Here is a 27,199-nt window from a genome sequence, read left to right on the forward strand (position 1 = left end):
ACGGGCAGAGCACAACTAAATTTCAAAACTTGCCAACCGTGCCTACATCACGCTTTCAGGTTTGTTCTGATCAGCAGGCCTCACTCTAGATCAGAAGCAGCGGTGGCAACAGCCAGTGATCTGTAGTGAATCATGCTGGTTAGGATTTTACTTTTCATTTTAACCTGTGCCCTTTGATATAAAATTTCCCCACTATTTATTAAACCGCTAAACTGAGCAAGTATATGACACAATGAAACATAAAGAAAAAAGAAAAGCTAACTGCTAGTAAAATGTTAACAAAATGTCACTAATGTTCTTTTAAAAATGCCCAACTATTAGAAGGGCAAAATATTTAACACTATACTTGATAAATTTTATAAAGTTGATTTTATACTAATTTTTTTATAATTATGTTTATTAAATTATAATAATAGTTTATTCCACCTGTGAATCTATTTTATTCTTAGGATGGTATCACAAAAGTGAATTTCAGGCATAGCTATATCTTTAATTGAAATTATTCAATTCCAATTTGTTGTTGGTTTCTTAAATTTTTTCATTAAAGGTCCTTAAAAGTACTTAAATTTCCATGTGCAGAAGTCTGTAGATTTTGATTAATTTTGTTTTTATTTTATAGTTTTCCCACAATGTATGCTTCAATGTATGAGAATTATACACCTCCTGAATTTATTCCTTCATTCTCGACTGCAGAACAGAGAATTACTGTAAGTAGTTATTTGTATTTGTTTTGCGTATATGTCTCCATATATGTTTATTTTTATTAATGGGTCAAATATATGAAACATATAAAGTAACTGCTTCCAGAAATCAATTATTTTGTAAAATGGACACCCTTTCTTTTAAAAATAAAATCTGGGACATGACACTGCTACTCATTTTAGGTTAGTTATTATTAAGTGTTGTGACATTAGAAACAGTACTTGACAGAGCATTTTCGTTTAACACATTTTAATTCTAGCTTTCGAAAGGATGAATTCTATAGAATAAGGAGAGAGCATTTTCATCCACTGTAATTTATTTGAGCTACAAACGTATATTTCGGTGTTCGTAATGTATTGTAAGCATACCGAACTGGTGATAGCTTGATAAAATTTATTTTTCCAAAAGAAATATTTTACGGTTCTTGAACTTTTCACAAAAGTACTCGTAGAACTCTTCTTACTATGATAAAGCACAATCACTAGTTATCACTTCAAATCACTAAGAATGTTAAACACAACGGAAGATACAGGGCATCTAAAGAGCGAAGCTTGCACAGAGATTCTGATTTTTTTCTCCTGTGTTTAGTCATCTTTCTTAAATTGTTTTCCTTTGGTAATTTCTGCCGGCTGGGTTCTCCAATTTAGTTTTCATCCAGCTCTAAAAATACTTTCAATGTGTTTATTGGTTTGATTATAAGTGACATACTTTCAATATATTCCTTTCATTGTGTAGTTATGCTTACATAGGTAATGGTCTCATTTCGATAGTAGATATGCCAACTATGTATAGTATTCTTTATCAGTTACAAACTACGACATGCCTTTAGTGCAACAGGAATTAGTTTTTACTTTTAGATAGTGCACATTGATCTGCACGACGAAAGGAAGATATTGAAAGCATGTCACTTATACTCTTCCTATAAACAACATGCTGCCAGTTTATCGTACCCGTATCTTAACAGTAAAATGCAAAACGTAATCCCGAACTAAACTATTTGAAAGAAATATTTAAATTTTTCGTAGACAATTATACAGGATTTCTCACGATATCGAACAGCTGGGATATTATAAATTCAAATAATAGTGATAAATGCAACAAAATCAGTGAAATGAATACTACTAATTCATAAGCATGGTACGTAGTTTACTGAGAGTTTTTTAAAAATGCCAAAAACTGGTATTGGAAAACAGACATTGCCTATTATAAGGCACTAGAATATATATTTGTGCAATGTTGTTCTAACTTCACGAAGATTCATCTCGATCTGAAAAAGTTATTACTGCAACTGTGTCAGTTGATTTTACGTAACAGTAAACTTTTTTTAGTTTTCCATATTTGTGGCTTCCGTATCTTTGCCCGTTCTCAGTGCTTTATTTACGTTCCTTTTAATAATTACCTAGTGGGACCGTTCTTACGTTACACAGACAGAAGTCTTTTGTAGGATAATCTGATATCTCTTTTGTAATATAGCAAAACCAACAGATTTCTACTGCACAAGAACATAAATATCAAGTAATTTATTACAAGAGAGATGTGAAGAAATACTCATGGCTCGGAAATTTTTTAAAAATAAATAAATAAATAAAAAGTGGCTTGTATTTGAGTAACATGTGGAAAAACTACGAACACATCTATGCAACCTGCCAATTCTGCTATCACGAATGAAAGCTCGGGGGAAAATTAACCAATGGATATTAGAGCTATCTGCTTAAGAATTAGGGATGCCTTCATGAAGTGTCTTAAAGGAAAAATGGCTCTTAGTGTCTTATAGAAATAAATCTCATATTTATCGTTTAGAATTAGAAATGAGATGAACTCTTTATATACAAAGAAATAGTCCTCAGATAATATTAAAATGATTATTAACGGAACCTTAGTCAGTACCTTAGTCTTTACAACCTCTCCTAAATTCAAAAAATTCTTATAAATGCTGTTAGTGCAGAAAGTTTTATAAACTAAAATTGATTAAGAGCAACATGAACAAATGTACATTGAATGGACTTGTTATGCTTTCTGTTAAAAGTGGAAATTTCTGACAAATATGTTGGCCTTGTTGGTGGGGTCGGGGAGAGGATCCAGAAGGATTTACATAGCTTTCATCTATCTGTCTATCTCTAGATATATGCCTAATAATTTATAAGAAACATTAAAAAATAATATTCTGTTTACTGGATATATATTTTAAATATATATGTAGAATAGGATTTTTAATATCTGTACTTTAGATTTAGGCAAAGATATGAACGGTCTGCTCAAACGAGATTGGGATTTATTAAATTAAAGTATACTAGTCTATATTCCCTGACTAAATGATGCTTTCATGGTTGGCTTTCTGACCTAAATTGGCTTGTACTCACGTTACGCAAGGGAGAAATCTATGAAAACGTGCATGCAGCCAGTTTGGTCACTGAGATCTGAACTTGGACTGAAGCATCAGTGCTCAGGTGTCTTATCTGCTGGGCTGTGAAGGAGAAAATATGCCTTCATGGATACTTCAAGGATATGGCTTTGTTTATGTTATACATGGGAAAACCCATGAAAGCATCCATGCAATGAATTTGTTCGCCAGAATATGGAGTTTGTTCAGATATCAATGTTCAGCAGTCTTACCCACGAGATTCCATAGTAGGTCATATACATTAGTGGTTAATCACATTTACACAATATATAAATGTGATGATTTCATCACTTTTATACACTTACATCACATTTATACATTTACATAACATTAAATGGACTTGCCCTGTATTCTTACTTTTCCACTATAGTTTCTCTCTTTAGATTTTTCGCGTTACGTGCAGAGAAAATTACAATTTACATATACCGTGTTTACTCCCGTGATAGTCGCACTTTTTCATTGTGAAAGTCTTGGTGCTACTCTTATGAGGGAAAAATTACTACAAAATGTAATTCGCTTTTGAAGATTTTTCCTGCTTCATAACGGGGGTTCGACTCTTACAAGAAAGCGACTAGTGTGCGAGTAAATATGGTAATTCCACTAAAATCATCTATCTATGTGCAAAATTCATACCAGCATGTTTTGCCTTGTATATTTTTCATTGTTCAAATGTTTTTTTGGTTTCTCTTCTAGATGACTTGGAAAATGCATTCAAGACAAAAGAATGAAGGAACAGGCTCTCCAGCTATTAATCAGAACCTAGGCCCGCCAACTTCTGTTTATGTTAAGGTAACAATTATATATATAGATATATTTTATTTCTAAAATAATTTTTCTGTTGATATGCTGAAAGATATAAAAGAGAATATCTCATAGCTAAGCATTTATAACATTCAAAAAGTTAATAATATTTACAATAGCAGATGAAATTCGCTATTTTCTCTTAAATTATACATTCCCCCCCCCTATGCATTTATTATTATATCATGCAGAGAAAAACTATGGCTTTCATTATCTTTTTTGCATCTGCATACTAAGTGGGTGAATTCTGTTAAGCCCCGTTTCCATTCGTGCGTTGCGTCATTGGGAGAAGCGCATATTGCGTTGGATTTGCACTTACGGAAGTTTGGTGGTCAGTTGCATTTATTGCCACCAGTTGTCTCTGTATTTAATTTAATGGATTCAGACTCTTAAGGTACTTAAATTCAATTTTATTGTAAATTTTCATTTCTACTTATGAACTGGGAATGTAAAGCACATTAGCAATTTTTAGATAACCAAGTTTATAATACACATTATGAACATCTCTACTGCTAAGATAAATTCTTGAAACACTGCCATAATGAATCGTTATCTTATGAATAATGAAATTTACAAGAGGTTCATAAATGCATTTAAAACTAGTATATGTTCCTTTAATTTCTCAGATTCTATTATTAAAATTAAGTAAAAAAGAATGCTTCAAGTTGAAGTAAATCGAATTAAATTTACTCTTTACGGTCCACAGTGTTAGAAATACTTTTCATAAATTATATTATGTAAATGTTAATAATATTATTAAGAAGTGTGCACTTTTTTATAAATTAGTTTATTAAAAGTAATTTATGATTATAATGTAAAGCTAGTATTAAATCAGAATGCCAGTTCCGCCTCCTCTATTGTGCAGATAATATTGTTTATAGGCAGAATAAATTTCTAAGACCAATTTTATCTTTTGGTGTAAGGCAGGTTATGTTGAACAGAAAAATATGTAATTTGTTTTTAAAAATTAACTAGATAATTGGAAGATGCTGAGATTTGAATTCATTGCAGTTACAGAAGGCTATTTTTTTGTCAATAATATGTTGCCCATTTGAGTAATTATTCCTTTTGGTGTAGTTAATCTTGAATTAAAGATTCATATATTTTTAAAGCTGTAAATGCTACGGTCATTTTGTTTTTGCAACAGATTTCGCATTGCTAGTCACAAGCACATCAGCACATCGAACACAAGAGCACATCAAGAAACATGTTTTTGGTATTGATTAGAAAAGTACAACTCTATTCTATTAGGGATAAGGTTTGAAACCAAAGTACGCTTGTGTTTACACTGTTCCAAAGAGTTCTGAGAAATGGGTTTAAAAAAAAATGGGGATGCTTCTTTCCAGTAACTGAGCACTGTTGAATATTTGCATCTCATCAGAGAAATAAAAAATAAAAAATAAATCTCTAATCAGGAGCGTGGGGTATGAAAACTATAAGCGAAGTATTTCCAGGGAGTTTCCCTACAAATTTTTTCCGATAACTGTGCTAGGCTTAGTTGAAAGCACCGACAAAACCATAAAAAAAAAGAAATCTGAAAGTTCTCAGATTTTATATTACGCATAAATAAAGAGTGACCACTATATTGTTGCGATTAATATAGTGGTCAATTACTTTTATTTAATTTCAAATAACTACTATTGTGATACAGGAACCGGACTAAAATATCGCGAAACGGTCGACTAAGGTTTGCGCAATTTCTCATCAAATTTTCCAACACAATAAGTAGCAAACTTGTTGTCGACTTTACGATATCCTGCAAAATTACCAAGATACCCCTTTATGTAACATTAAATGGACTTGCCCTGTATTCTCACTTTTCCAGTGTAGCTTCTCTCTTTAGATTTTTCGCGTTACATGCACAGAAAATTACATCAGTTTCACATATACCATGTTTACTCGCGTGATAGTCGCGCTTTTTTACTTTTTTTTTTCATTGTGAAAGTCAAGGTGCTACTACTGTTATGGGTAGAAAATTGCTACAGAATATTGTACACTTTTGCAGATTTTTTCTGTTTCAAAAGAAGGAGGCGCCTATTACACGAAGGTGACTATTATGAGAGTAAATACGGTAATCACACTAAAATAATCTATCTATGTACAAAATTCATAACAGTATGCTTTGCATTGTCTATATTGTATTTCATTGTTCAATTGCTTTTTTGTGTTTTTCTCTTCTAGAAGACTTGCAAAACGCATTCAAGTCAAAGAGTTTAAGGACCAGGCTCTGCACATATTAATCAGATCTTAGGCACGCCATTTCCTGTTTATGCTCAGGTAATAATTCTATTTTTTTCTTTTATTACTTCTAAACTAATTTTTCTTTTGATATTCTGAAAGATATCGAAGACAATATCTCATAACTAAGCATTTTGTTAAAAAATAGCAGATGAAATTCGCTACGTTCTCTTAAGTTTTACATTTTCTCCCCCTCCCTGTGCATTTATTTTTAAATCATGAAGAAAAAATCTGATGTGTACACAACATGACTTCCTTGTACGGAATATTAAATAACATGCATTTATTCTTACATTTCATTTAAACTTATAGGATTGAATAAAATCTACCTCGTCGATAGCGCATAAACCACAATAGAATAAATGCGCTTTTTAAAATTCATTACATTTGTTTACCATAGCGACACTCTGGCGCTAGGTTCACTTAACAGCGTTACATGTCCTCCATATTGTAACTCAGAATGCATGTAAATTTATATCATTTGATGAATTATCTAATCGTTGCCACATGTTCTATTCAAATATTATAATAAATCTAGAACGATGCATAAAAGAAATTAAGCAAACTAAGCAAAAAAAAAAAAAAAAACAGTTTTTCACAGACGATTCAGTATTTATCATTCAATTAATTCAGGTCTCACTTCCTCACAAGGCACAAATACATAAAAACTTAAATAACATAATGTATCTATTAAAAATTACGAAATAAATCTTAAACACTTATTTCCTCGAATAAATTCCAGAATGGATTAAGCACGATTTTATTCGCAATAGTAAAAGAAGGCGTTATCTTTATTGTTGCAAAATTCTAGATTGGCAACGAATCCGCTATTCTGCCAAGTTTCAAATGTAAACAAACATGGCCGCCATGGCAAAAACAAGTCTTAGCTTAAACAACTTTTAAATTGTTGATAACTCTACAAATATTGCACGCAGATCTTCTAAAGGCATAAAAATCCTAATCGGAAGATAAGAACAACATAATTCAATCCTGTTTAAAGCAAAAAATGAACAATTAATAAACATAAAAAAGTAAAGAAACTGAGATCACTGAACCGGGTAACAGAGTAATATATACATATATTTATATACGTTTGGTGCCGCCGATTGCAACCACAATACGAATTGCACATCTTTGGATGCTTTAGTTGCGTATTCTGGTGTTCAGTAGGAATTTATCCTGCTCTTACTAGAGCTTACCGCGGCATCCCACTTGGGGCCTCACACATACTGGCTTCTCATAACTGTTTCACCATAAAGATGTGAAGACTTGAGATTAATAAAATGAGAAACGTTGTCTCTGCAGACTCACTGGCGGTGAGAGTTTGATGAGCTAAAATCCAATCAGGAGCGAGAAAATAGTCAGTTGAATCCTACTATGCAAACGTCAAATGTAGTAAAGTTTTGAGTATACTTTGCAATATAGTTAATTTAAGTAAAATACTCCTAGTATGTGGGCTGGACGGAACGCTGTCTGGTGCTGATATTATGTCTGTGCATTTTCTGACTTTCATGACGCGCAGGGCCTGATATTTCTGTCCTCGTCGAGTATTTCATAGGTAAAAATGCCCGAAAGGCAGGCTGACGTATTTCGGATGGCCTTGTAATAAAATTTTCAGTTTAGTCTGTGCAGAAATTCGGAGATGAGCTCAATTTTGAGGTCATCGTAAAGATTTTTTATTTCGTACGTAGTATTGGGCTCCAGTAATAATCCTAAGAATCTTAGTCTGCATTATCTACAGAGACTGAATATCCTTTCGCTGGCATTTGTCCGTGTTGGAGAGTCATATGTAATCATGGGCGAAATAAAAGAAAGATAAATATGCCTTTTGCGATTTAGCATCAGCAGTTGATCTTTAGAGAAGGAGTATAGTTTCATGGCAACTCCTCACGCCGTGCTAATAGCTCGTCTGATGTGCGTTGACCAGGTGAATGGGCGGTTTAACACAACTCCTAGGTAAACAGCCTGCTTGATTTTAGGAACTTGATGTCCGAACAGAGTGATGTTGTTGGCGATTTTATCCTGCGTACGATACATTTGTGTCAGTAGAAATTGTGATTTTTCTAGCTGGATGCACGTTTTCCATTTTGCACACATGCCCTCAATAACAGAGATCTTTTCTGGAAATTGTTTCCATTTCATGATTTGAGCGTCTCAATAAGAATCGCCGTTTCGTCTGCATAACAGGCGAGCAAGGTATTACTGTCTTTTCTGAAATCAGGGAAGTCATTTATATATAGAGTATACAAAACTGCCTCAATAGCCCTTCCTTGAGGGTTGCCACAGAGGATGTTTCTTGAACCAGAGATGTCATTTCCTTGTCGAACTGAGAATGTACGATTTTGTGGAAATGACTGGAACATAGGTTTAATTTCTATCCGGAAGTCCATCTGGATGAGTTTGTAGATAAGTCCTGTGTGCCACACCTGTTCAAAAGCTTTGGCCACGTCTAGCATCAAGATTGGCGGTACTCATTTTGTTGTGTAAGGAACTACCGATAAATTCTGTGATTCTCACAAGCTGAGTAGTAGTGTAAAGCCGCATGCGAAAACCATGCTGATTGGAAGTAATTACACTGAGATAATCCTTGATTCGTTCATAAATAATTCTGTCTAAAAGTTTACTAAGAGCAGAGAGCAGACCTGATGGGCCGGTAACGTGCGAGATTGTCATGAGGCTTCCTTGGTTTCTGAATGAGGAAAATGGTAGCATGCTTCCATGCTTTTCTAAAAGTAGAGATTTTGCTGGCAAGCATAGGGAATGCTAGTCAGCTTACTGATAATTTTCTCTCGTATCTCAGCATTTTGTTTTGATAGAATCTATTCCTGGAGATTTTTCAGATTGAGAGTTCTGATAATTTTCTTAATTTCCACCGGAGTAGTAAATTTAGGGATATTGCATGATGCAGGATACATGATATATTTTTCGACAAATTCGGTGATACGTTTTTCAGAATCCGCATTGGACACCTGAGCATTGGGCGTAAATTCAACTGATAGGTGGCTGAAAAAAGCTCCGCCTTCTCAGCGTTTTAATAAACCAGTCCTCGAACATCTTTGATGGGAGAGTTTTGACTGCCAGGTTTCTTCAAAATTTTTGATTTTCCAAATTGGTTTAAGGTCCAAATTAATATTGGAACTCTTGTCATTCCAGGTGGCTGTTTGAAAAAGCTGCTTGATTTTACTGTTGAGCATGTTGATTGAGGTTTTGAGCAAGGAGTCCCATGTCCTGTTAAAAAGTCCTTTCTCAGCCAATTTCGAGTCCTCATAATTTCTCTGATGTGGCTGGAAGTTTATATTTTTCGAGGTTACCATCAACAGTATGAGTAGCTTCATCCCTTGATTTGCTAAGGAAGGCTGTGAGGGTACTTATTACCTCGTCAATATCAGGTTCAGTTCGTAAAGAGCCAATATTAAGTTTCGTAGTGGTAGCAATATTACGAAACAAGTCCCAGTCCGTGACTTTAGCTGGAGGAAGATCCTTGTTTTGCTGGATGCCCAGATATGCAACAATCGGGACATGATTTGACGAAAGCTCATTTTGAACAGATAGAGCCATGGAGATGTTAACTGTAGTGATGAATAAATCAAGAATATCGTGCCTTCTGTTATTTACTTTAGGCCTTTAAATGAGTTCTTCAGGAACATGGAGAAATAACGGTTTACTGACGACATAGTGATGGATGACTTGACCTTTTCTATCAGTATTGCAGCAACACCAGTCTGAGTGCTTTGCGTTGATATCTTATCCAAGGACTGTAGACATGTTAGAATTTAAACGAGTGTCCATATGATTTACGCTAAGATTTCAAGGGGGGTTGTAAATTGTTCAGAAAACCGTGGGACTGAATTTAGGAAGAGTAATGTACAATTTCAAGGCTTCATAGCCGTTCGAATTATCGGCAGAAATAAAACAGGAATCAAGATTCTTTATTACAGACATCCTAGCACAGCCGCCACGGTGGTGAAGTCTGTCACTTCAGTGTGAGTTCTCTTCAGTCACTTCTGTCACTTCAGTTCGGTATTCTCAGGTTATGTGAGGGCGTAGCGTGAGATTCCGTGTTCATGCAAATGTCTATATCATTCACAGAGAGGAAGTCATGTAATTCGTGCGGTTTGTTGGTGAGATTGTTTGCGTTCCATAGAACGATTTTCAATGGGGAACACATGTTATTGGTGCTATTATCCATGGTTCACAGGCCAGTTTTTGGCTTTAATTTCCTCTGGCTTAGTAACCAGGAGGACTTGCATGGTGTGTTTTAAGACGGCGTGAGCCGCCGTGAGTTGACCTATAACAGTCTTTTCTTCCTCAAGTTTCTGTGTTACTACAATTACTTCCGGGGACGTCGCACTGTTTTTAATGACCTTGTCTGCTATGTGACGCGTGGGACGACTTTAGTAGGACTTAGTAGAGCGGGTTTTGGGGGTAGTGCATACAAAATTTGTAGTTTGGTGTATGTCGTAATCCACAGTTGCCACAAGTTGAGAGCTCAGAGACGGGTTTTGATAGTCCCTCGGCTCTACGTTTAACACAACCAGGTGTGTGCTTGCACTTTGCCTGCGCATGGAAAAATTTCTGGCATTGGAAGCACTGCATGGGACCTCTTCTGCCCTTGTATATTTCCATTTTAATTCTGAGTCTCGAGAGCGGTATACTTGAATTTCATTAGATAAAAATTTGAATTTTCTAAAGTAATCTTACTATACACAAAATCTACGTAAATTAAATAATTTAAATATAAAAATTTAAATTAGACAATTTTTTAACAAATTAGTTTTAATTTTCAGATGAAAAAAATCATCTTATATTTTTGTTTATATGGTACGTAATTGCATACGTGTCATTATTCTGCGTTTATCTTCTAGATGGAGAGGTATCCTGGCTACTTTCTCCCACCAGTGCCTCCACAACATCCCGCAATGAATCCACCATTTTCGGCAAATCCTTCGCAGCACCCACCAGCTAGTACATATCAAGTGCAGGTAAGAATTAAATTTATATTTCTTGCACGTGCTTCTGATTTAATGATGTTTAATATATATATACTTATCCATAAATAAAATATATGTAAGTCTAATAAATCAGACTGGATCGAATTTTAAGTAATAAACAAAGAGCGTTCTTCCCCACAACGTTTATTGACGAATACGAAAGACGAACTAATGCATATACATAATTATGACATCACAGTTTCTTTTTACAAAGAAACTCTACCGTCATCTATTGGCAATCTGAAAATACATAATCACAAACTTGTATTTAACACTTCCCCCCATGCCTCCGTGAACGGATGCATCAATCTTCCTGAACTTCAAGATTATAAAGTCTTTCCGTTGGTTTTCTACCAACACCCTTATCGAACTGAATTTCACAAGATTTAATTCTACCATCTCTTCCGTGAAATAATTCCTTAATCCTAAATTCTAATTACAACGTTTCACATTATATTCTCGTGCAAGGACAACATCACTAATTTTAAACACATGACAATTTTTTTTGAGTTTTTGAAAACATAACTGATTTTAATTTTAACCCTTTGCGGCGCACTATACGTTAACGTCGGAATTTCAACAAAAAAAAAAAAAAAAAAAAAAAAAGTTGTATGCGGTCTATTTAGTCCTAAAGGAGTATACAGGTAAAATTTTGCAAAAATTGCACTTACCGTTTTAATTCTGTGGGTGTTGCATGAGGTGGAACACTGCGCCGCCAGAGCTTTTAAAAGTGCGACAAAGCTAGCATTGCAGTGAAGTACGAAAATGAGTAGAAGCGTTTGTATAAGAAAGAAAAAACTCTGTATTATTGCTGTATACATGGTTTCCTGGATATGCACAATATTTTTGAATATATACAGATAAATGAGATAAATATCTATATACACAAGTCCTATGTACAAAAATATTTACAAATTTTCGGAAAGAGCGCTTCGGAAAGAGTTAGACCTCTCCGCGCCATTTATGGAAAATTAATAATAAAAAAAAATAACTACGATTAATGTTAACAATAAAGAAAAATAAGCCTATAATATATACATACACGAAAAATATCTACACAATTATTGAAAATAAATGGAAATGAGACTAAAATGCGACAGCAAAAAATTCGTGCAGGTCTAAGTAAAAATGAGTCAAGCTACTAATAAAATTCCCGCCTAAAAACTACTCCCAAAAAATTCGAGATGCCAATATTAGGGCTTTCATAACACAAAACACACCTCAGCCCTCAATACTGCTTTGTTTGAATTCATCTCCCCCAAAACAACGGAAACAGAAAACGTAAATAACGGATGTTCTCTCCTAAGCACAGATGTTCTGATTCGTAACAGCATGAGATCGCTAAAGGCGCAGTGTTCCGCTAATGGAACACCTGGTTTCATTCAATGATTCTGCGTATGGTTTTTGTATGAAAGATTAAAAAAAAAATATATATAGAACAAATAATTTGGAGTACAGGCAGCAAAATTATGCCTAATTTTTTTTTTCCAAATAAAATTTTTATATCATTAAAAAAATAGAGAAAATTACTTGAAAAAAAGTGGATTTTAATAACACATAATAAATGAAAATTCTGTGTATCCTTGTGATATGCTGCTACCTGCTGTTTAAAAAGAAAAATTCAAAGTATATAATAAAGGCATTTCTTATCTATTTACGGTTGAATTTAAAGGTTTCAGAAGCGATTCAATTTGGGTGTTCCATGTAGTGGAACACTAAGCCGCAAAGAGTTTTAACAAATATTCCTTATAAAACCTTTTCAAAAATACTGTAATAATAATTGCCTAAGCTTCCATCTTTTAATCAACTGAGATCTTGCAGATCTAGTTTAGATTCAGATGATCAATCTAGATCAGTCAATCTAGATCGAATTATAAAATGAGATGGGGAAAGAGGATCAGGTTCATTTGGTTTATTGCCTGCATAGATTATAGGTCTGGAATTAATAACATCTTCAACTGTAACCAAAACAGTATAGAGTTCTTCATAAAATAAAGAATTTTTACCTAAGATACATTTTAAACAAGTTTATACATTTCTTACCAAACGTTCTCAGAATAAGTGAATAGCGCATGAGCATGCCAGGTGCACATCTACATGTTATACTAGTCACATATACAAAATTTCAACTTTCTGAGGCTAGTCGTTTTTCAGTTATGCAAGATAAGTACGTACGTACAGACGCGGCGAAAAATTCTCTCCGGAATTCATTTTAAGTCAGTTTTATAATTTTTTAGGAGGAAAAGAGTCTTTTATTCTGCCCTTACGTACCGATGTCACGCAAAAACATCGTTAAATAGCATTCGATAGCGGTTAGAATGTATATTTTCGTCGAAATATGATGCCTAAACTATTGGCGATTAGAATGCTTCCTCTTTAGTTCGTGCAAGGAAGTAAAAAAAAAACTAAGGCTTTCATTATCTTTTTTGCATATGCATACTAAGTGGGACAATTGTATGAAGCCCCTTTTCCATTAGATCGTTGAGAACGCGTAGCGTCATTGGGAAAATGCATACTGTGTTGTATTTGCACTTACGGAAGTTCAGTGGTGAGCTACATTTATGGCCACCAGCTGTCTCCGTTTTTAATTTACGGGATTCACACTCTCAAGGTACTTAAATTCGATTTGATCGGAAATTTTCATTTCTACTTATGGACTGTGAATGTAAAGCACATTAGCAATTTTTATATACCTAAGTTTATAATGCACATTATGAACATCTCTATTGCTAAGATAAATTCTTGAAACACTGCCATAAATGAATCCTTATGTTATGAGTAATGAAATTTACTAGAGGTTCATAAATGCATTTAAAACTAGGATATGTTACTTTAGTGTCTTAGATTCTATTATTAAAAGCAAATAAAAAAAATTTCAAATTGTAGAAAATCGAATTAAATTGGCATAACGAGTAAATTCTATGCCGGTGGCAATAATACACAGGGTTAGAAGTATTTTTCTTAAATTAAATTATGTTAATGTTAATAATATTATTAAGAAATGTATATTTTTAATCACTCAGTTTATTACATGCAATCCATGATTATAATTTAAAAGCTAAAATTAAATTATCATAACGAATAAATTTTGTACCAGTGGTGTTAACTGGTCATACACATCAAAAATTGTATTTAAAAAATTCATACAAAAATTTAAAACTGAAATTTAATTTTTTTAAGAAAAATCATAAATTTTTGTTTATACGTTATATAATTGCGTGTATTTCATTGTTCAGTTGGTCTCTGTTTATCTTCTAGTCCACTATGCTGCACTACCAACCATGTCCTCAATTTCATTTATAAACAGTTTAATTACGAATTATAATTTAAAATTTCAACTTATTTAATTGAATTTCAATCGATGAAAATTCGGATTTACTAAATTAAACGTAAACATTTTTTTTAAGAAATTTGTTTTAATTTTTGTTAAAAAATTCTTATATTTTTGTTTATATGGTGCATAATTGCATATATGCCATTGTTCTGCGTTTATCCTCTAGATGGAGAGAGCCCCTGTCTACTTTCTCCTGCCAGTGTTTCCAGTACATACCGCAAGGTATCCACGAACTTCGGCAAATCGTCCGCAGCACCCACCAGCTAGTGCATATCAAGTGCAGGTAAGAATTAAATTTATATTTCTTGCACACGCTTATGATTTAATGCTGAGTAAATATATAGATACTGAAAGCTTATCCCTAAACAAAATGTATGCAAGTTTGCAATAAATCAGACTTGATAGAATTTAATGTTATAAACAGAGAGCGTTATTCCACACAACGTTTGTTTAGTTAGATTATATTTCGTATCGTCTTTTTTATCACAAAATATACATCGTTGACAAAGCTGAAACAGTTGGAACTTTTGGTTGTTCTCTTTCATCGTACAGTTTACGCAGTGCTTTAACATTTGAAATGTTCCCCTCTAGTTCAAGTGATGAAAACATCTTTTTTTTTCAAAATGTTCTTTCGGTATTTCTATTGCGGAATCATAATTCTGGTCATTGAAAGCGAAACCGGAAATGGCAGCTAGAGCATTATCGCTAAGTAAAAATTTTAGGTACGCAAATATTTCAGTTTATTCATGATTGCGAATTGTATTTTCGAACTGGTTGCAAAAGTCCAACCATTTACACGAATCTACGTAATAAGTTCCGATTTGCAGACATGGTAACTTCACTGCTTTCCATTCATCTGGAAGTGCAACATTAGCCTTTATTTTCTGATTGTTCTAGAACATTCCGAATTCTTTTTCAGAAATTGATGCATTCTTTCTCTCCATATAACAGTTTTATCCTGGTATTCTTGACTTAGCATAACTTCATTTACAATCTCCTCCGAAGTTACTTTCGTTTCGATTTCTGAATGATTTTTTCAATTAACTGTTTATAAAAATCCCCGGTTGTTTCAATTTTTTCCTTAGCGGAACATTATTTGCTAAATTCGTTTCGTCTTTGGCTATCAGTTCCTATTTAATTGATCCGATTGTTACAACGATCGTTTCTTTTTCAAATTTTCAAGAACACCCTCCGTTTTCAAAATATTTACTCTGTCGATTTTTCTGGTTCGTAAAAATCCCGGTATGAAGGCACCATAAACAAAATATATGCAAGTTAATTTAGAAGTCAAACAACAAAAATCAGTGTTATATTTTAAAATTTTCACAGGACTAGTTTCGATGGTTTTACTCAACCATGATCCTCAGCTGCAATCCATTTGCGCTTTTGCAGCTGAGGATGATGGTTCGCTAAAACCGTCGAAACTAGTTCTGTGAAACTTTGAAAATATAACGCTGACTTTTGATTTTTGTAGTTTGACCTTCTAAATTAATATTTGTTCGGCGTGTTATTGTATCTTAATATATGTAAGTCTCTAATAAATCAGACTGGATCGAATTTAAAGTAATAAACAGAGAGCGTTATTCCACACAAGGTATATTGACGAACACCATAGACGAACTAATACATATACATAATTATGACATCACAGTTTCGTTTTACTAACAAACACTACCGGCATCTATTGGCAATCTGAGGAAACATAATCACAAACTTATATTTAACAATCCACAGCTAATGTGCGGCGTTTTACGTCCCGGTGTAGTCTATACGGGTCCTAGTCCTAAATTCTAAAATTTTTCGTGCTATGGCCTTCCCTAAATTTAATACCAGTCAGGCGTTTTTCATACATATTTTTAATGGCTAACTCTTTTTGAGATTGCTCATCTGAAGTCTTCAGTTTTCACAAAGTTTTTTTTTTTTTTTTTTTTTTTTTTTTTTGATACTTAAGAAATACTTGTCCTTTTCAGAGGTAACCAATTCTGCATGCAATTTTACATACTTTTTCTTTAGCAATATAAAATATTAACTTTGAAATACTTTTTTTTTTTTTTTTTTTTTTTTAATTTAGTCTGGAACAACATCCACACGTGTGACTGAAGTAGAAGGCTCAGGAACAATCATTTCTCAAGAAGGTAAAAACGATTTTATGGAATCTCAGAAGTAAAAATGTCTAATGAGGACACATGACTTCCTCATACGTCCTATTAAATTATATATATTTGTTGCTTCACTTCATTTAAACTTATTTCCACGATTTATTCTAGCGTAACTATACGATCCCTCATGACTTGAAAATGAGGGAGGCGATACTTATCTCTCAGTGGCAAACCATCAGGAATAATTAAAATTATGACTGTGACATTATTAAAATTTAAGCTAGTTGTTATGAGAAATGTGCTAGGATAATTGTGCTTCCAAACATGTTTCGATCTCCCTTATTGGCTAAAGATTTCCATAAAATTTTTATTGAAGTTAGGGTTTTTAGCTGTTTGGAAATAAAGTTTAATTTTAAGATAGAATTAGATTTGGAATTCCTCTACTAGATATTATTTTGTTCTTGTCAGAAAGAGGTTTTTGGGTTTGTCCATTTTGTGGCTAGCATTATTATGCTGGAAATTGATAGATTTGGTGAAGTTTGGTTTTTAGAAAGAAGTTTGGAGGCCCATCGGTTTATAAAAGTAAGTCAGAAAATCTGCATTGCATAAGAAAACTTCATAGTGAGATACTTTCAAATGTTTCTGATTTTTGTTCATAGCTTGCGCTATAATTAAACTTTCCAATGAACTAAAATAAAACGTTCCAATGAGTTTACATTCAGTTGTTCATTACCTGTTTTTCTTTTCTTCTTTTATTATCTTCTCATGTCATGAATCACATTTTTAATGAAATTAAACATGCAACTTAAACATATTTCTAACGTTAAAGAAATAACAATTACAAGTTTTATAGATAGAATTTATATTTTTAAATCATTCGTATAGTGCTCTGACATGTTCTCAGATTTTGCTGCCAGTTTTGACATAGTCATAGATGAATTTCAAAGCTTGTCTTTAAGTTTGTTGATGACTTACACATTTTTTACTTAATTTTTCTCCGTGGTGTGGATGTGTCACTGAGGCTTTACTTCTTCTAAACATTTTACTTAACATTGAAGTAAATGGTTATGTGAAGCTGGCGATGGTTTTGGTGACGAATTTTTGTCCCAAAAAAATAAAATTATCATCATTGTTCCTGTGTATATTCAATCCATAATGAACTGATACGCATGTAGCAATATGCTTGGGAAGTGTGAGTGGTTTAGATTGCAATATATTAGCTTGTACAATTTGAATTTTTATTTTGTCAGTAAAGTTTTAGCCTCATTAATTTTTTTTTTTTTTTTAATTTATAGATAGCCATTCAAAAAGGAGGTATCATCAGAGGCAGAAAAAAAATGTAACATGGGACTCTTTTTCAATAGAAGCTGAAAGTAGTGAGGATGAAGAAAGTAGTGATGATGAAGAAGCTATTGAAAGAAAAAAAAGTCCAGCATGTTTGTTCATGACTATGAAAGCATGTATTAAGAAAACAATTATCGAAGAATAAATCTTTCTCGAAAGATTTGAAGTCTTCACCTTTGATTCATGGAAGCCGTTGTTCACATTCAGAATTTGCAATTCCGACTGAAGCAAATAAAAGAACTTGCTGTAATTAATTAAGAACTTTACTTTAAACCTGGTTTAATAAATATTTAATTTTTTTAACAATTCTTTTTTGTTACTACGTGACAATTAAACAACAAAAATTTTACAAAATCGAAAATTGAAATCGATAATAAAACTAATTCCAAATTTTAAATTTGGGCTTCCAGTTGCCCATATTTACAGTAGGATTACGTCATTCAAAATTTTATGGCTCTAGGTACTGTTGTTTTATCACAATGCGAGAAACATACATACATTTATGCAGACTTGAAACGGATTTGAGAGTGATTCAACGCAAAATGGAAGTAAACCATAAAATTCAGTTCAAGAGCAATATTTTTAAAGTGCGTATATCTTTAGAATTTCTGATACAGAATCTCACGCACTGAGGATATATATATATTGCTACAATGTTGCCATTGCTCGCTTTGAAATCCTTGAGTTTGTTAATTAAAAATTCCTTAAAGTTTTACAAAATATGAAATCCATAATAAAACAAATTGCAAATTTGGGCTTCCAGTTGCCCATATTCACAGTAGGATTACATCATTCAAAATTTTATGGCTCTAGGTACTGTTGTTTTATCACAATGCGAGAAACATACATATATTTACACAGATTCTTCATTATTTAATTTCTTCAAATATAATACAGGGGGATAATATTTGGTGGCAGCAGTTTGAAAAGTGAAACGGATTTTCAGTGTGATTCGACCCAAAGGGAAGACAATAGTCCCTCAGGGACCGTTTGAACTAAGAATTTAACAATAAATTTAAGTAATCTTTTTGATGTGGGGACCCACTAATATTTAAGAAAATTTTGTGACACCTCATAAGTATTGCGCAGATCCGGCACATGCGTGAGTGAAACTGTCAGTTTCTTCACTTGCAATATGCTATTGCAGTTTTAGGTCATTAATTTTTAAAGTAAAGTGAGCGTTTCTATTATAAGAAAGTGCGTTGAAACGCTTTCGTTTTTTCTTTGTCTGCATTGTCTTATCTTTATCGATTTTCAGATACATTAAGTAAAAATAATTGGTATTTGTAAAATTATTATAAGAAGTTAAAGAAATATCATTGTCCTGACCCACAGTTTAAGAAACTTAAATCAAAGTAATAAATATAATAAGAAAAAAGAATCAATCAAAGTAAAGTAATTAAAAACATATACATGTATGTGTAACTTTGTTATTATATTTACGCAGACTTGTACGATTGAAGTATCCCACGTATAAGTCCAACAAAGGGAGGTGAAAAGGGAATGCTGGTCACACTGCTTCTTTTAATTCTACAAAATTATAAGGATTATAAAATACATGTAAATTTTCTCATGCACAGAAAATGATTTATGAGCAATTTAACAATTCAGAAAATTTTGCATATAATAAATTTGGTATGGAGAGTTATAGCTTAAATTTTGTTTCAACGAAAGAGGTGAAAGTACCGTATTCTATTATGATTAGGAAAGTGTGTGTATGCTATCAAAAATGCTGTTTTAATAGTGAATTTAAACATACTTTCAAATAATTAAGTTTTGACAACTTCGATTTTACATAAATTAATTTCATTCATTGTTAATTTTTAGTCATAATAATTAATTTTCGTAAAATTTTAGAGAAAGTCTTTTCAGTTTCAGGAAGGCTATTTTAGATTTCCAGAAAATGTGTGCCCTATTTAAGTGGGCTTTTGTCATGCAGTTTTCTAACTGACCACTGCCTAATCAGGGAAGAAGCCATTACGTTTCTTTTCTTTTGCCTCCCAGCTGAGTGAAAAAGAGGGGTCAACCTTGCTTAAGCTTTAACTGCTGTGAGCGGTTTAAGAGACCGCTGAGAATTTTCTAACCGTCGTTTCGACCACTAAAAATGGAGAATGGTTCCTGTCCTTCCTCCTACCTTCCTAAGCCCCTCCCACAAGGTCACATATCGAGTTTCACACTTTTTTATGGTTTCAGTTATCACTTTTTTTTTTTTTTTTTTTTTTTTTACCTTTTAAGTAGTCTGGGCGACCGCTCACAGTAGATGCGTACCAGTTTCAGTGGACCATAGACGTTATTTATCAGATGCTTGTTTTTCCTAAAAGTCATACATACACAGTTGACTATTAATAGACACATACAATAATACACAGTTGACTATTAATAGCAAGCTCTTCTTATTCTCTGAAGAGATTCCTTGAGTTAGTAAGGCGAAATATTTAGGAGTAATGCTAAATGAAAGATTAAAATGGGGAGATCATATAACAGAGGTCAGAAGAAAAATTTTCACTGTTGTAAATAGTCTCAGCCCTATATATAAACTACTGATCTGAGTGGTATTCTGGCTATGAGTTATCAGTCAGTCTGTCAAACTTTACAAGAAAACGTCCCGTATATCTCACTCAGAAAGAAATTGAATATTTTTTCATCAGTCTGTCTGTAAAATTATTATATTGGCTGCTTGAGTTTTAGTTTAATTTACATAACCAGAATTACGTGAGAGTCATATGACATAGATTTTTATGGAAATGACGCAGTGCCAGTAGATGTTGCTATTTTTAGAATAGAAAAGGGAAATTAATTTACGCTGCTAATTTAATCTTTTATATATTCTTTATTTTTCGTACATAGTGAAAGATAAAAAATATGAAAGCAAACTTCTAAATTTAATTCACTGTAACCTCTCTTATTTTTTATTTCATTTGGGAACTTCATCTATCTGTCCTAAAAATAGCACTTTAGTCTAAACTGCGTCATTCAAATTAATCATGCCATCTTACGTAACCCTTAATGCAGATGCCTCTTGACCAATCAACAAATTGCAAACCAAAACATTTCTTTTCGCGTGCTTCCATCTTTCATAACGACGCACTTCAGCTTTTGCTCTCTGCTCTGCTAAGATGTAATTTCGCTGGCTTGCTTTCTATCTCAACAATATCAAAAATGTAAATCTTCTGTAGAAAGGCAACACTAGAGTGCCAAGTGAATGTGGCCACAAATTATCAATTGCAAATAAAAATGGAATTAAATCTGCCTCGACTGCCAAGTTCTTTAGATACTACGCAATCAAAATTCTTCTTCAATATGGATCTAAGCATCGACACTGCTCGGGCTTTTCCTTTCGCAAATATTATTTCACACACACACACACACACACACACACATATATATATATATATATGAGTGCATGCATATGCAGTAGTACATAGGTATCTTCTGTAAGGGAACACCTCTTGTGTTTGATGATATACATAAGGGTACCTGGGTTCAGGGACCCAGGGACTCTTTGTAGGCCATGTCACATTTTGAATTGTAGGACACAATGTGTGAGATATAAAAGTTGGATTAGCTACAGTGACATAATACGAGTATAAGGTATGATTTTATAATTAATATTTTTAATGTATAAATACTACATGTGAACTGATAGCTATTAGTAGCAATGGAAAATCTAGGAATATGAGTAATGTCAAGTAGTGAATCACTCGACGCCACAAGAAAAATGTAGGCTTCGAAAATGCTTCAAAAATACTCCAAGGGTCATTCGAACTAGTGACTGAAGAGTCTGTAAGGAAGAGTGAGTGCGAAACTAACGGTGCATTTACAGATATTACAAAGCAAAGTTATTAATAGTTATTAAGAATACATAATAATGAAAAGGTAAGATATTTTATAAACAAAAAGAAATCAAATTTAAAGTATTACTTTTCATTACTTAGCATTGTTACCGGTACTAAATATATCTTCAAAGAATGAGCATATAATAAATAGCTTGTCAATAGAAGTATCAGTTGCCTGTAAATCTGACAGTTTTTCAGATATCTTTCCTAAAACATTGTAGAGACATTAGGTATTTTTTGGAAGCAGGAGTTATGAAAAATGAGCAGGGACCCAATCGCCAAATCCTGAGTGTGGAGAATCATCATCCACTAAACTTTTTAGTTCAGGTACCAGTGTTTCATTAGGTTATTTTTTTATTTTTATTTATTTATTTTTTGAAAGCAGGACAGATGAAAAATGAGCAACGCCTTCGCCGAGAATCGAACCCTGGACCTCTGGAATACGCGCCCAGCGTGCAGACCACCACACCACGAAGACATGCTAAGAAGGCGGGAGAAACACCTTATAACAGTTATAATAGAAAGCCCTTTAAATAAGTTGGCTAATTCTTAAAAGAACTTTGCAATATCAACAATGGTACTTAAGATTTAATCTATTGGCTGTTTAGCAGATTTATTGTGGTACTCTTAACATTTATGACAGAGTTGGCATAAGTCATGCCCATACTAATTGTATCAAGTATTACAGAAATTTTGGTTTCAGTGCTTTTAGCCAGTTTGACATAAGTATTTACAGAAATATTCATGAGTATTTACAGAATTGTTTTGATCATCATATATAGATTTTAGTATTTTTTTGGCATGGTCAGAACTGGAAATGTCAGACACCCGCGATGAAGACACCTCTATTTAATGACTGTGCAATGTTGAGATAATCTGTAAGTGTAGTCATTATTTATCAGTTTCGTTTTTTCCAAATATGAAATTCGCAAACTATATACGTTTCCATTTTGTCAAATACTTATCTGGTTTCAGAGATTATCATAACAAAATATATACTTAATTTTTTTTTTTTTTTTTTGTTCTTCACAATAGTATTAATTCTTCTTAGTACATTACAAAATAACTATGATGTTAAAACACTAAAAATCATAAATGAAATTGTTAATGTACGATTCAAAGAAATTGTAAAATATATCTTCAAACAAATCTTGATATAAGAATATGTAAAGAATAGAATATAGAATTTCTCGTTAAGATATAATATCAAAATTAATAACTTCAAATAATATTGTACAGTCCTTGTAAAATATAGGCATCACAAGAAATAAGAATTTTAAGCATCAAATTCGAAAACGAAAGTGTTAATTCTTCAAAGTAAATGTTTTAATACATCACAAATCTTTAAATATTCGGCAACGGGTTCTCATCAATATCAAATGCTTTCAGGTTATGCAATTAAATAACATCAAAACTGTTTAATTGTGATCAACATCAATTTGGAAAACGGAAGTATTAATCCTTCAAAGTAATAATCATTCAAAAATAATCTGAAGTTTCATCAAAATCAAATGCCTTTCGCTTCTTCAAATAAACTTCATAAAAATGCTTCATCAAATTTTCATAATAACTTGAAAGAATATTACTTCCTGATTAGTATTACTTTATCAAATAAAATTAGCTCTACGTACGTGCTGACGAATCACAACAACTGGGATCCTGCAATATTATTCCAGAGGTTTCCACAGTATTCCATCATTTATAGTTATACTCGGTATGTTATACGTTAGTCTAGGTGGTTTAAAAAGTTGAAGGGAAAGAGAGAGTTCAGTTCAAGGGGTCGAAAGAGTTCGTGACGTCGAGCCCCCATGTGGGATGAGGTTAGAATTAAAATAGAGGAAAGCAGTGACATTTTAAAGTTATTTAATGGTGAAAGAATAAACATGATCATTGTATGTACAGAGTGAAAGGAAGTAAGATAAAAAGATAGATTCATCATGAAACGGAATTTCATCATCAAGCAATATTGTCGAGCGGAAAAGTGCAGCTCCATCCATCGCCTTGACATAACCTCATCGTAATGGAATTCTCTCTATTTCCTCACGCAGCTTGAAGAAGTATCTCGCTGCTGTAGCTGTTGCCAGATTTAGGAAAAGACGGATGAGTTGTAGGAACGAATGTCCACACATATAAAAAAAAAATTATAATGAATTAAGCAATTCCCTTAATACAAAAATATACTAATAAATAAATTAAATAGTTTCCCGTTGCCCTCTCTCTACGAACATCCAGTATCCAAGACAAACATTAAACTTAACAACTGCACAGAATTATAGCCCCCATTTTTCAAAGTGGCAACATTGCTGATTTTCAACAGTCAACAGTCCAGTATACAAAGCATTGAATCAAGAACTGTTTTAAAAACCATGTTTCTAAAAGTATGAAACTATTCAAAATGATGGGATTTCATCAAAAAAGATAAAATAAAAAAATCTGATTCGAATTTTGAAAAAACCGCTTCGAGGTGCATTGGCTCTTGTCTAGATGCACCTATGTACCAAATTTCGTGGCTGTGGATCTATTAGCTTACGCGCACCACGAACGAAAGGCACACAGAATCTTTCTTTTATTATATGTATAGGTTATTATTATTTTAATGGCCGGATGCTTTATTTAATAGCCATTAGCCGCCACTACAAGGGCCAGAAGGGATGGCCATTTCATTATGGAAGCACCTAATAGGTGGCCACCATTGCCTCCTATGAAGGGACGGACAATTACAACCATTCCCTCTCCTGAATGCGAACCCGGACCCATTTAATTATTATAAACTTCCTTGAAATAACGCTCCTTTTGTCATCAGGGGTCTTTGTGCAGAGCACAAACCGAACACTTGTAAAGGGTGCCCCTGAGTAAAAATAACAAGACATGGAGTAGGTTTGTGGTTTCAAATTTCAAAATATCGAAATATAAATTTTAGGATACATCGGACATCGGTGGTGGCTCTTGAGGCATCAATCGCTAGGAGTTTTGATCTCTAGTTGGCGTTGCGCTCTGAGGCCTTCGGGTGGAAATAGAAGAATAAGCGGTTTTGCGCAACTTACATTTGTATCTAAGTTAAACACACATGAAAATGTTATTTGCTATATCGGGAATGCAAAATAAAGTTGAAACATAATGAAGTAGATTATGTATCAAGAAATTGTATTCTTAAAGGTACCATTTTTCTAAAACGAGCTGTAATATCAGATAATAATACCGCAAAATCAGGATTCTGAAATTAAAGGCATGAAAACCTTTATTTCTGGACTGAAATACCTAAACTATTTACAACCAAATTCATCCGAAAAATATAAATATACTGGCATCTCACAGAGCTCTCGGGAACTCATTTCCACGACGCGAACAATTTTTGCAAAAAGCAAAAATTTCTGATCTGTTCAAATTCTAAGTGATGAGTCAAATAGCTCCATATTCCTGGATAAGTTTCAGAATTCTTTCGTCACTAATTCTTTCCGAATTCGTGATTTCCTTCTTTCGGAACTCGTATTTTGCGTTTTAGTTTTCGCCTTTTTCCTTAATCAGGGGTCTTTCAGAAATTCCTCTCGTCTTGAAGTAGATGGCATGGACAAAGTAGATAATGCAGAATCCGTACAGTCGCTAGCCTCAACATCCGTAATTATTGTCCTTAAAAAAGGACATGCTTGCCGTGCAACCTATAGGGACACTCTCAAAAGTCAAAGAAACTACTCAGTCAAAACTAAAAGTAAACTAACTAACCACCTACGGGATTAGGTCAGTTCGTGATAAAATGAGCAGCTAAACCAAAGGTGCGTCCAACACGCACGGAGTCGCAGCTCGGGGCTTGAATTCAAGATAGTCTTCGTTCGCACACTTTTCGTGAAGCGAAACACGCTAAACAGAAATGGACGAAATGAACATGGAGACTCAAATCTTCTGCTGCACCTATCATTCCCATAGCAAGACGGGAGGCAGAAAATAACTATTCAGTTCCTATTTTAAAGCAACAAAAACAGGCACTTCTTTATTACAGGGGTTCCCAAAATTTAATCGCCTATCAACTGAGACGTAACATATAGCGAGGTATAAGAACACTTAGTGACATTTCAGTGAGGTATCTCGATCGATTGATGAATCAGTCTTGGGGGGGGGCACTAAAATAAGAAAGTACCTAAAGACACTGTAGCATTACCATCTATGCACGTAAGTTAAAAATTTTTCCATGCGGTATCACTGCTTCGTCATTTCCGTTTCATTTCAGCAATATTCTCTGCTTAAAAGGCAGGGAACGAATGCATGAAGTGCACTGCCATTGGAAATCGGATTGAAAACAAAGCTTACTTTTATAAGTGAAAGAACACTTATATGTCAATCTGTCTGAAATAGCTCTAAAACTTTTAACGATTAGCTTTACGTTACATAAAAAAGAACACTGCTCTCATACACTATTGTCTTCCTGATTGTAGTGCCTCCATTACATTTTAGAATGATATTCCTGTCCTTAGGCTATCTTGCACTTTCAATCGACACCATCTTGGCCATAGCCACGATCGGACTACGAGGTCCGAACGGTCTCAGATCCAGAAAACGAAACTAAGATATGACTGGAACTCTTGCATCAGTGCTTCAGTGTTTAACCCTTTTCGGCACGCTACCTTTTAAAATCGGAGTTTTGATAAAAAAAAAAAAAAAAAAAAAAAAAAAAAAAAAAAAAAAAAAGTAGGCAGTCTAATTAGGCCTAGAGCCTAGAGGAGTACACAAGTAAAATTTTGTGAAGATAGCACTTATCGTTTTAATTCTGTGGGTGTGCCCAGAGTGGCACGCTAATTGAATAAAGCTTCGAAAAGAGCGTTGAAACGAGCATTGTTGTCAATGAACTGACCGATGAGATGCGGAGAAACAAAGAATACAGACTCTCAGTTGTCCTAGATTATCTGTGAGCCCGGTGGGGGCACACCTAGGGTTCGCCGTTTGATTTTAGGCAAGATTTCAAGGTAAATATTTAAACCTAATATAGAATAAAAGGATTAGCATACAGCCAAAAAAAATAACATAGAAATTTCTTTTCAAACAATTCCTTTTATACCCTAAAAAAATCTGAAAGATTTCTTTCAAAAATGAGGGTCTTAAGAAACTAAACATGGCTAAAATATATGGATTGGTTTGTGTTGTGTTGCCATCTACTATAAATAAGGTTCGAAGGTTCAGAGTAACCTATAAATTCTTTTTCATTCAATTTTTCTGTGAGAACAGAAGGACATTTTTAGGTGCGCCCAGACCGGTCACACTGTGCCGCAAAGAGTTAAAACTGTTGAGCACTAGTAATTCGGTGTAAGAGTGTACTGGTTGGTTGCATGAGGATTTTCTAGGTTTTTCTCAGGAACTTTTTAGGTCCCAGTCACATTGTGATTCGGGTATGCGGGACTTGACGTCGAAAGGGACAATTCTCAGAACCCGCACAATTCCAAGAAATCCACGTAGCTTGGTTATCA

The 27,199-nt window shown here is 33.6% G+C and overlaps 1 protein-coding gene across 1 annotated transcript; it reads left to right on the plus strand.

Annotated features, from left to right (window-relative positions):
- The first annotated feature begins 585 nt into the window (after positions 1-585).
- On the plus strand, positions 586-18,205 carry LOC146994266 (uncharacterized). Its single transcript, XM_085826478.1, has 7 exons — positions 586-707; positions 3,797-3,892; positions 6,086-6,181; positions 11,008-11,124; positions 14,634-14,750; positions 16,539-16,602; positions 17,862-18,205. The coding sequence occupies exons 4-7, from the start codon at positions 11,008-11,010 to the stop codon at positions 18,053-18,055; spliced, it is 492 nt and encodes a 163-aa protein (XP_085682604.1). The 5' UTR covers positions 586-707; positions 3,797-3,892; positions 6,086-6,181; the 3' UTR covers positions 18,056-18,205.
- Positions 18,206-27,199: the final 8,994 nt, after the last annotated feature.

Source organism: Stegodyphus dumicola, chromosome 11 (assembly GCF_044657685.1).
Source record: "Stegodyphus dumicola isolate Sdum_Otavi_A_Nest chromosome 11, ASM4465768v1".
NCBI lineage: Eukaryota > Metazoa > Arthropoda > Arachnida > Araneae > Eresidae > Stegodyphus > Stegodyphus dumicola.